At 41.2% G+C, this 11997-nt stretch overlaps 1 protein-coding gene across 1 annotated transcript; it reads left to right on the plus strand.

Annotated features, from left to right (window-relative positions):
• Positions 1-248: 248 nt before the first annotated feature.
• Positions 249-8923, plus strand: TEX26 (testis expressed 26). The gene is made up of 7 exons (XM_077806342.1): positions 249-322; positions 2553-2715; positions 4281-4442; position 4484; positions 5729-5905; positions 8149-8310; positions 8740-8923. The coding sequence occupies exons 1-7, from the start codon at positions 249-251 to the stop codon at positions 8862-8864; spliced, it is 864 nt and encodes a 287-aa protein (XP_077662468.1). The 3' UTR covers positions 8865-8923.
• Positions 8924-11997: the final 3074 nt, after the last annotated feature.

Below are 11997 nucleotides of genomic sequence, written 5' to 3' on the forward strand. Positions count from 1 at the left end.
AGATACAAAGGCAAGGCAAGGACAGCACATCAGTTGCTGCGGTTGACTCCAGCTGATTCAACTGAGAGGGAATTCTTTGTGGCCACAAATGGTCCTGAGTTATTTTGTGTGTATAGCTTTATGAAATTGCTTATCCATAGTTTCTTACATCTGAATGATTTATTTGAATAGTCACAAAGATAGGATAGACAGCATTGTGTATTTATCACATTTATAACTGGTACAATATGTTTTTAGGAGACAAAATAATGTGGGATCCGTATGAAACTACAATGAAACATGAATACCCACATAGAGCACCAGTAGAGACTGAAGCAGTACGGTAAGACAATATTGGTTAGATTAATGCTAACACTTCTGTTAGTTTTGTTTTTGTGATGTATTGAAAACCTGTGTTCATTTCCAGATGAGTAACTGTTGAGTTACAGTAGCACTTGGCAAAAAAAAAAAACAACAGATTTAATGCATGATAGTATGTGACTTTACCCCAGTGTTTGCAATACTTATAATAGGAAATACATTTACCACAAAAAGAAAAGGAGTACTTGTGGCGCCTTAGAGACAAACAAATTTATTTGAGCATAAGCTTTCATGAGCTACAGTTCACTTCATCGGATGCATGCAGTGGAAAATACAGTAGGGGGTTTTATATACACAGAGAACATGAAACAGTGCTTGTTACCAAACACACTGTAACGAGAGTGATCAGGTAAGATGAGCTATTACCAGCAGGAGAGGAAAAAAAAAAAACCTTTTGTAGCGATAATCAAGCTGGGCCACTTCCAGCAGTTGACAAGAACATGTGAGGAACAGTAGCTGGGAAAAATAAACGTGGGGAAATAGTTTTACTTTGTGTAATGACACATCCACTCCCAGTCTTTATTCAAGCCAAATTTAATGGTGTCCAGTTTGCAAATTAATTCCAATTCATCAGTCTCTCGCTGGAGTCTGTTTTTGAAGTTTTTTTACTAGCTAGCTCTCGTCCCCTAATGTTCCTACTCTACTTGCACTACATTGATGACATCTTCATTATCAGTACCCATGGAAAAGAAGCTCTTGAGGAATTCCACCATGATTTCAACAATTTCCATCCCACCATCAACCTCAGCCTGGACCAGTCCACACAAGATATCCACTTCCTGGACACAACAGAGCTAATAAGCGATGGTCACATAAACACTACCCTATACCAGAAACCTGCTGACTGCTATACTTACCTACGTGCCTCCAACTTTCATCCAGACCACACCACACAATCCATTGTCTACAGCCAAGCTCTACAATACAACCGCATTTGCTCCAACCCCTCAGACAGAGACAAACACCTACAAGATCTCTATCAAGCGTTCTGACAACTACAATACCCACCTGCTGAAATGAAGAAACAGATTGACAGAGCCAGAAGAGTACCCAGAAGTTACTTACTACAGGACAGGCCCAACAAAGAAAATAACAGAACGCCACTAGCCATCACCTTCAGCCCCCAACTAAAACCTCTCCAGTGCATCATCAGGGATCTACAACCTATCCTGAAGGACGACCTATCACTCTCAAATGTCTTGGGAGACAGGCCAATCCTTGCTTACAGACAGCCCCCAACCTGAAGCAAATACTCACCAGCAACCACACACCACACAACAAAAATACTAACCCAGGAACCTATCCTTGCAACAAAGCCCATTGCCAACTGTGTCCACATATCTATTCGGGGACATCATCACAGGGCCTAGTCACATCAGCCACGCTATCAGAGGCTCGTTCACCTGCACATCTACCAATGTGATATATGCCATCATGTGCCAGCAATGCCCCTCTGCCACATACATTGGCCAAATCGGACAGTCTCTATGTAAAAGAATAAATGGACACAAATCAGATGTCAAGAATTATAACATTCAAAAACCAGTTGGAGAACACTTCAATCTCTCTGGTCACTCGACTACAGACCTAAAAGTGACAATATTACAACAAAAAAACTTCAAAAACAGACTCCAATGAAAGACTGCTGAATTGGAATTAATTTGCAAACTGGACACCATTAACTTAGGCTTGAATAAAGACTGGGAGTGGATGTGTCATTACACAAAGTAAAACTATTTCCCCATGTTTATTTCCCCCCCCCCACCAACTGTTCCTCACATGGTCTTGTCAACTGCTGGAAATGGCCCACCTTGATTATCATTACAAAAGATTTTTTTTCTTCTCCTGCTGGTAATAGCTCACCTTACCTGATCACTCTCGTTACAGCGTGTATGGTAACACCCATTGTTTCATGTTCTCTGTGTATATAAAATCCCCCTACTGTATTTTCCACTGAATGCATCCGATGAAGTGAGCTGTAGCTCACGAAAGCTCATGCTCAAATAAATTGGTTAGTCTCTAAGGTGCCACAAGTACTCCTTTTCTTTTTGTCGATACAGACTAACACGGCTGCTACTCTGAAACCTGACATTTACCACAATATTTGCAGTATTACAGGTGGTAAATGATAGATGTGCTTTTATACTTTGTGTCCCTATTTCTAACTGCAATTTCTAATTTATTTCTTATAGTCCCAGAACAGCAAAAGGACATGTGAATCCATACCAACTTAGTGATCCTATTGGCTTTAATACTTACAGAGAAGAGTTCTGTTGGAAACCATATTCCAAGGCAGAACCTATAATGACTGGCTCGTCATCAGGAACAAGGAGAAACAATCCTCATCCCAGTCAAGTAAGGAATGCTATAGCGTTCTCCCTCATTTATGGTTGCTGGAAAGGTACTATGGTAGGGCTTAATATTTTGTTTCCGATACAAAGTTTATGGCGCTGTAGTTTTGGAGCACACCACTGTATGGGGTGCCAGTAGAAGCACTTAGCAACAAGAAACTTTGAAGCGGTGGGTATTATTCTGACTCTGGGATCTGGTAGTTGAAGAAAACAACATCATTCACTAATATGTTTACAGTGTAAAAGAACAATGTCAGGTCTCTTCTTTAAGTACTATCTTGGGCAGATATTATTTGGGAGGTTTGGTGGCTCTTCTATGGTGATGCACGAATATTCCCATTCTGAAATGTGCAGTCTCTGCTCCGTTTTGGGCTGCAGCCACTCCATAGCAGACTAACCATAGTATTCCTTCCATTCAGTAAACTCTTCTGTGTATCACCATCTTCTGTAGGTGGTCTCCATTTCCTCATGTATGTCCAGAATATTCAGCCCTTAGCATTTACATCTTTTCATCATTTCCATCCTTTTTTTCAGACCATTTCCACAATGGTCTGAAAAGAAAAATAAAGACTCATATTTAAATACTGCCCATCTCAAAGGATCCCAAAGCATTTTACAGACCATAAGCACATACCCACACTAATCACTTCATCCACCTGTGATATACAGCAGTGCACAGTGCTATTACCCAATGTTTATGACAGGAAGGGGCAAAGTATTCAGCTGCTGAGTATTTGAGGAGCAGAATGTAATTATTAGCCAGACTGGAATTTGGCCTGAGGTTAACATCCCTGCTTTTGTGTTAAGAGCCAGGGGCTCTTTTTCTCCATTTTCAGCTTGTTTACATTGGGCATTTGACAACATTTTGGATCAGGCTCTTAGCTTATAGTCAATTTCACTGTTTCCTCTTTTTTGTTAGTTTCCTCTGCTGTTTGTGTGTCTCTCTTACACAGCAACTAGGGAGAGAGAAGCATTCTAAAAATAGGAAAATATGATTATAAGCCCACAAAAATTGGTTAGGGGTTTTGGGAGAAGAAGAAGTACCTGAAACGATTGTAAATTCATTTTTATTTTGTAATTGGCTGACTAGCTTTCAAGTTGATACGTCCCTTTTCAAAACTGGCAGCATATAACTGGTGCTTACTATGAATACTACTTGAAACTCCTCATATAGTAGAATTATTGTGGTTAATATACAATAAAAGAGAAAGGCTGGTCCAGTGACTATGGCATTGGCCTAGGATGTGGTTCAATTTCCTGCTCTGCCATGGACTTCCTGTGTAACCTTGGGCAAATCACTTAGCCTTTCTGTTCCTCAGTTTCCCATCTGTAGAATGGGAATAACCCCTAATAGGGGTGTTTGAAGGAGGAGAAATAGGTTAAAGATTATGAATAATTTCAAGATCTACTGATGAAAAGTGCTATATAAGAAACAGGCATTATTATTACTGAACTTCAAATTATATCTTACTGTGTGGGAGCTGGCTGAATACAATCTAATTTACTGTACATGTGATGCTCTGATTGTAGACCTGCAGATCTACAAAATCCCACTCTTTGTGTTATTAGAGTTTCATGATTTGGAAGATGCCTCGAGAAGAAAAACCGCAGCCCTCCAACAGCCTTTCACGCTGGACACAGCCTATTTCTAAACAAGAGGTCAGGGAAGCAATCAGAGCACAGTTCAACTCTACCTATAATGGAGATTATTTAGGATTACCACAGGGTAAGGTCAATGATTTCTCTCTCTTCTTTTAAAATGGTCCATTAAGGGTCCATTAAGACACTCTGAGGCACAGTGCTGTGGTAATGTCGAGGACAGAGCAGAGGCACATTGCCCCAGCAGGAGTCTTGGAGGCACTGTGTCTCAGGCAGACTCTGTTTCTCTGGGAGCATAAAGGAAGTGTGGGCCACAGGGTGCATGCAACATGTATGTTCTCCCCATTGCAGCTGGGGCAGACGGATGGTAGGGTCAGGGCCCCACCAGGAACCCAACTAACCCCTTTCTTTCCATCTCCTCCCTTTTCCCTCACCTAGTCACATGCTTCTGGCATTTATCCTTGTAGATCAGGGTCCCTATAAGCCTCCCAGTGTCCCAGTAGGTTATGGCCAAAAGTACAAGGCTGTTACTACTTTATCGAAGACAACTAACTGAAGCTTCATCCCTGGTTCCATTGTTCAGTGCTTCCTCATTGTCCCCTTGACAATCTCTCTTTCTGTGGTGCCCACTGAAATAAATGGAAAGGCTTCCATTCACCTGAATGGACTTTGGGCAAGGTCCTAACACATCTTGGAAGTAAAGCACCTGTTGACTCAGAAATTTAGTGCCGGTTTATTGTAATCTTATCTCCCTCACCACACATCCAGCCTTTCAACTCTTTCCATCTGTAGTGAGGTGCCAATATGACTGATTAGTAGAGCAGGTCAGAAAATGAGGGGGTTTTTTCATATAGAAAATTTCAACCAAAAAGAAATGCTGCCTTGGTGCCTCTTGGGAGTTGTAGTTTTGGTGCTTCATGCTCCTGTTCTCCTCTATAGGCCAGGCTCCCTGATTGAACTACAACGCTCATAGCGCAGCGTGGTCTCCCCTTTTGCTGAGGGTAGGGCATGCATCATGGGAGATGTGGTCCTGCTGGGTAGCCTGGTCCAAGAGGAGAATGGGAGCACGTGGCACGCAAACCACAACCCCATGAGGTACTCTGGTGGCATTTTAGACTCAAAACACGCAGGTTTTTGATCGGGAACCAAATTTTTTTTAAGTTCTTGAGCATTCAGTTTGTCAATAATAACTTGTAATTTTCCATGGAAGCAGATCCTTTTCATTTAGTTGAAAGCCAAATTTTCTATTTAAAAAAAAAAAGAAAAAGATTTGACAGAAAAATTTTGACTGGCCCTACTGGTTAGCTTCCTGTTGTTTACTTCTGAGACGCACACACACACACACACATCTCCTGTTTCATTGAGAAGAAGATATTTTATTGGACCATAAAACTGACACTATTTTTTAACTTCTCCAGGTTTACAAATTAAAGATACTATTCCTGTGCCTCCTGACTGGAAAAAAAGAATCCCACATCCTCCAGCAACTGAGTTTAGGCATCATTACCAGGCCCCAGCCCACATCCATGACTTCATGGACTTTTCCTGGAAATATGGATGTAATGCAAACCGGCATATTCCAGCAAAAGGAGTTGGTAAGAATATATTTGTTTTTAAAACCTTAAATAAGTAAAATATTGTGAACTGATGAAAACCATGGCTTCAGCTCTTCACATGGTATTCCTCTGAGGAATCAGATTCTTTTGAAATCCTGTCAACTATTAAATTAGTTCTTCGGTAGTCTCTGGTCACTTCTACTTACGTAACTGATTAGTGATGTCCGAAGTTTTCCTGTGACAGGAGAAAATGAGCCTGTTTCTTTATGAAAGTCCAGCATGGCTTTGCACCATGGAGTAATTTTACACATAGAGGTGCAAATATGCTTTTCATTTGCTTATCTCTGCTCCTGTTGAAGTCAAAGGGAGCTGAGTGCTCTTGTAAATCCCACCACAAGAACTCTTGTTCACCAATATTTGACATGCACAGACATGTCAGGTTGGGAAAATGACCCCTAGCATTGGAAAATCTGCTGGGAGTGAGGGCACAGTGATGCAATTCCTCATCCACTGGGGGAGAGGTTCAGAGCTTGCCAGTGCCACATACAAATTGGTCAAAGCCAACCCAGGAATGGTCAGGGCCAGCCCATTGGGAAATACACTTGATTTCGTGCATCTTCCAAGCAGCCTTTGCCAACCTGTGGAGCTGCTGTTCAGCTAAGTGCTGATTTTTCAACAAGCCGTTGAGAAAGCTGGAAGATGGTGCTGTTTAAAGAAGATATAGAGCTAGGTGTCTATCTAGGTTCTTATATGACCTTAATCATTGTATCTAATCACCTTTCACTCATTAATGGGTTTTATCCTCACAACACTCCTGTTAAATAGGGAAGCATTTTCCCCCATTTTACAGATGGGAAATGGAGGCACAGGGTAGATTAAGTGATTTGAACAAAGTTACACAAGAAGTCTGTAACTGAGCCAGGAACTGACCTTCGGTCTCTTGAGTACCAGTTCATGCCTTAGTCCTCCTTCCTACTACAGGTGCCATCTGTGTACTGCTGGCATTTCAGCCTGTGTTGTCTCACCACCTCTCTCATTGGCTTCCTATTGGTGCTGAAATAATATGAGGAGAGACTGATCCTAAGGGAACCCCACAGATTGAGGGATTTAGAGCGGGAGGTATACTTACCCATAATGACTCTGTTGGGTTGGTCTAAAGATATGCACCTGAGCCAGTTTAAGGCATTTCAGATCCCTCTTGGAGCTTCCTGGAGGTGGCACAGGAATATTTGTTAATCAGAGGTATGAAATACTGCAGAGAAGTCCAGAAGGATGTGTATGTCTCAGTACCATAGCCAAGCTGAAGCCTGACTGAGAGAAAATTCAAAATACTGTGTTACCCGCTCAATTTAAGGCACCCCGCCTATACCCTTCCGAGGGCTCAAGGCATGACCCAATCCATTTAGGCACCCCCACCCTTTCCCTTCCGAGGGCTCAGGGTGTAAGGCACCTATCCTTACCCACAGGGCTCAGGAAGAAATCTGGTCAATTTAAGTACCTGCCCTTTCCCTCAGGGCTCTACGGTTCTGCGGAACCTTTTCCCAGTGAAAGAGCCTTTACACAGTTGTGCTCTAAACAACAATTTATTAGCAACACACAGAAAATACCAAGCAAATCTTTTATGCTCACCACTCCCAATATACAGACAAATTTCACCTGATGGCCAGTCGGGATTCATTCATCTGGGGGTTCCCAGTGATGCCTCTGCACGTCATGGTCATGTAGAGGGGTCTTTCTGGATCCTCCCTAACTTCCCAGCATCTTTACAACCTTGGTTCTAGCTCTAGTTAGGGACATTCCTGAGGTGGGGGTGCTTTATCAGCCGCAGAACATTCCTTTTTTCAATGTTAGTGATGAACTCCCTGACTTTCACCCAAGGCTGGTTCAATATGGGGAAGGGGAGGGGAGTTGATCAGGTCTCAGGCCTAACACCTGGTAGCTAAAACTGGGTATAGACTGGATTCCAAACAAACACTATCCAAAGCTAACTACACAGAGCATTATTATTATTATTATTATTTATATAGTATCATAGATATTAATGGTGCTTTACAATACAGATAAGGCTTCCCTTTCCTTAAGGCACTTAGATGTACTCTTAAGGTGCTAATTCTGCACTAAGATATGAAGGGACTGATTCTATTGAAGGAAAAGGGCCTCAATTAAAATGAGAAGAACAGAGGAGACTACAATACAAGGAAGGAGAGGGGAAAGATGAAGGGGAGGATTATAGGGTTATGCTTGGTTTCACTCAAATGTTCCTACCTGGTTTACCTTTACAGTTCCTACCGTGACATTTTCTCACATCCAGAACCAAGAAAACATTAAACAGATGACCACATACCAAAGAGATTTTGGGAAAGAATATTTCAATATCTTATCAATTTTAAATTCTCTGGATCCAGAACAAGTTAATAAGTACATTGAAAGAGCTCCAAAGCAAGGTAGGGTACCATACTAAGAAACAATTTAATCCATCCTGTGTAAATTATCATGCACGCAGTCACTGATGAAACACAAGCTGCAAAACTTTCTGAACACTGCACTATTCACACTTGTTGGAAAGGTAAAAAAAATCATCTTTCTCTGTCCTGCAGGGGGGGTGAACCCTGAGCCTCTTGCCCCTACTGGAGGAATTACTAGGAAACAGAGAATTTTTCCTCCCCTACACACGAATATGTAGGAGAGAATTGTCTGTGCTCCTATAAAAACAGTATATTAAAAGTGCAATGGTTGTTGTATACTCACTCAGAATTTGTAAATGAAATCTTTAGATAAAATAGACTATCCCAATGTTCATCTTTCCTGGAATTTATTGCAGTTGACAGCTTGAGATTCAAATTAACTCTTTTGTTTTTTAATTGTATTGACAGAGAGAGCAATTCTTCAGCACTTTCTTAACACAGTTTGTGGGAGCCAGAGTGAGAAGTTCAGAAGGACTTCACCCTCAAAGAAACCAGAAGACAAACTATCTGACAGACTGTCTGAATGCAAATGATACCCAACAATCCAAAAGAAGAAGGGCCTCCAAAATCCAGCTGGGGCTGAACAAGTGGCATAATTGTAACCCATAATGTCTGTGTGTTCTCTGTGTGTGGGATGAATAATTTGCAAAACCCTGTTTTAAAGTAATAAAGGCTGTTGTGCTGCTACCTCATCAAATAGGGTGCTGCCTTTGAGAGCGATAGAATGTTAAAAGGGATTTATGTTTTGTCATTTCTGTACTGTAAATTCCAGCAAAACATTTATTCCTGGCTCAGAAGATCCTATAAGTATATCGTCAGTCAAAGATATCATATACTCTAATTATGATTGTTGTTTTGTAGGGGTAAATGAAATAATATCTCCCACCCTCAAATTCAGTCCGCAAACCCAAGATTCAGCATTAGGGCTAAACTTCTGATTTTTAAATATTTTCCCCATGGCCAATGTCAGTCTTACCTGAATGACATCCCACCACTGACAGACCGGAAGGCCAATACTGCAGTTTTTATGTAGTCAGCCAGCTTGTGAGCCATCCTTCAAGTAACCCAGCCTTTGAGGGTTATGTGTACCCCCACCCAAGGGCAGCAGATCCCTAAATCCCAAGTGTACCATCTCTCACGTCTGCCAGCTGGCTCAGGTTTACGGGGCTCAGGCTAAGAGGCTGTTTAATTGCGGTGTAGATGTTTGGCTCTTGTAGGGTCCTAGAACCCAGGCGTCAGCCCAAGCCTGAATGTCCACACTGCAATTAAACAACGCCTTAGCCCAAGCCCCAGGTCAACTGGAAGAGGCCAACTGCAGGTGTCTAACTGCAGTGTAGACATAGCCCAAGTGGTGAATGAACATCCACACCCCCAGCACACACACACACAACAGAGTAGCTGCGTAAGTGCCTACAGCTGCTAGAGGCTCTCCTCAGACTGGAAATATTGTTTAAAAATTAGTGTCAGCCCTATAAGAAGCAACATCCTGTATGTTCACTAAACCTACAGCTCTTGATGCATGTTAACTCCATTAAGAATTGGATTAAGAAGTCAATTTTAATTATTTTAGCTCATTGATTCAGCAGCTGTTAATTTCTCCAATCTACTTTTACCCTAAACGTAACCCTCCCACACACATTTTAATTCTAAAGACAAGATTTTATACTGAAAACCCTTCTCCTAAAAAATTATATTATTTCTTATACCTTGAATTTATCAAAAATTAAACATCAGATGGTTTATCTGCAGACAAATCCCAGATTTTGTGAAGCTGGCCTCTTTACAAGTGCTACTCAAAACCTGATCACTCTTGGAGTTCATGTGTTTCCATTTTTCTAATTAAAGGATCTTAGATCAATAGTCACTCCTCTTCTGATGAGGAATGTGTCTTGAGATGGGGGACTTGGAACAGCCACTGACTTCACTATACTTTGTCTATCTACCATTTAAAGTACCAATCCTCTAAGGACAAGTTAGTATGTGCACGTAATTATACATGTGAGTAGTGTGTGACTACTTAAACCATGCTCCAGACTAGTCTGTAGGAAGAAACCCTACTATGTACAGGACCAGGAGACATTAAACAAGTGGCTTTGTTTGGAAGATGGGCCTCATTAACCTGCCACTTAGGGACCTGCTCCCCTTGGGTGAGTGGGGTCTTGCCAGCCCACCCACACCCAATTGTGCCACCCACAAGAAAGGCCTTCAGCCCAGATAACTGTTTGGAATTGCCAGTGAACCAAAACAATCAGTTATTCACACAGCTTTTGCAAGGAGACCCAATGACTATGTGACTCTTCTGGCCTAACCTGATACATAGAGGTAGTATTGCTTGAAATGGATACTAGTGCTCCATCCCATGCCCTTGTGTTTGGAAGGAGGATGTCAGTCTGCGCAACCACTGTGCAATTGTCTTGCACAAAGTCCAGATGGTTGTAGGCAGGGACCCAATAATTACTGAAAGATTAAGAAAAGAAAATGAAGACGTCTCACCTATTAATAGTTAAATAGTGGTAGCTGCTAAACACTGAAATGAGCTTTTGAGGCAAACAGCAAATCAGCAGTATTATCAGATACTTTACTTCAGAGAGTCTTATAAGGCTTGTAGTCACTGCTTGTGAATGGGCTGCAAGACGTGGAAGATCACAGTAATATGGCTAAGGGTCACAGAAGAATGTCTCATTCCGAAATTTAATATAATTGACACTGAGGTCATCATGTAACACTAGACTCAAGGCAACATCTCATATGCTGAAGGAAGGAAAATGCATCAGTGAGAGCATTAAAAGCAACACTCAGAGCAAACACAAAGAAAAACAAGGCCCTTATTTCTATGGTTGGTAGATATGTACTAGCAGCAGAGATAGTGAATTTATATCCAATATAAAGTTATGTATGGATGGTCATGTAACTCAAAAAAGAGGCTGTCATTCTGTTTGCTGTATACTGAACCTTGAAATGTATAAAAGGTCTCTGCTTGCTGCAGTTGTGGTTATGAGGGACTTACTATTGTGTGTTTTATTTTTGATGCAAAATGTTTCTGAGAAAGTCATTTTTTGTGCTCTCATGAAGACTTTATATGTTTTCTCACTCTGTATTTCCTTAATCTGAAATAAGTAATCTGAACTGAAAATACCTGGTTTGTTCTTTGTGTGCTGGAGAACACAACAGAATAGGGAATTTTGAGTTCCCTTAACTAGTTCTTAAAAGTCACTGTTTTATCTTCCATGCATTTGATCGTCTTTTAGTAAAGAACTGTACCTTTTGCCTCTCTAAATGTTTTGCCTTTCTAAATAAAGTATTTTGATTGAGTATTTTGTTGGGAAAATGACTGTTATTACAAGAATTCATATGAACAAATTATGTGGTACTTATTACACTTGATCAGATGGACTATACACTGCAGCATAACTTTTTGGGGAATTCCTGCATCAGAGGAGTTCATCTTGTTGCGACTTTCTGGTAAGACTCTATAATACTTGTTTGGAATGCAGTACAGTTCCAAAGGTAACATGTACTGGCATTTCTCAAGCCTAGAAGGAAGGCAGATGACTCAAAGGACTATCATCCAATCACTTTGATCAGCATAACTTTTAAGCTGTTTGAGAGACTGGTACTTAAATGACTATTGCCTTTAATTGCCCCACAGTTACCTCAGTATCAGGC

Source organism: Eretmochelys imbricata, chromosome 1 (assembly GCF_965152235.1).
Source record: "Eretmochelys imbricata isolate rEreImb1 chromosome 1, rEreImb1.hap1, whole genome shotgun sequence".
Classification (NCBI taxonomy): Eukaryota; Metazoa; Chordata; order Testudines; family Cheloniidae; genus Eretmochelys; species Eretmochelys imbricata.

What these genes read in the sequence shown, in the direction of transcription:
- TEX26 (XM_077806342.1), top strand. Translation starts at nt 249, where the DNA reads ATGTGGGATCCGTATGAAACTACAATGAAACATGAATACCCACATAGA. An exon ending in ACAATCCTCATCCCAGTCAA is followed by an intron (nt 2,716 to 4,280) that starts GTAAGGAATGCT and finishes TTGTGTTATTAG; the next exon opens with AGTTTCATGATTTGGAAGAT. An exon ending in TGAAAGAGCTCCAAAGCAAG is followed by an intron (nt 8,311 to 8,739) that starts GTAGGGTACCAT and finishes TTGTATTGACAG; the next exon opens with AGAGAGCAATTCTTCAGCAC.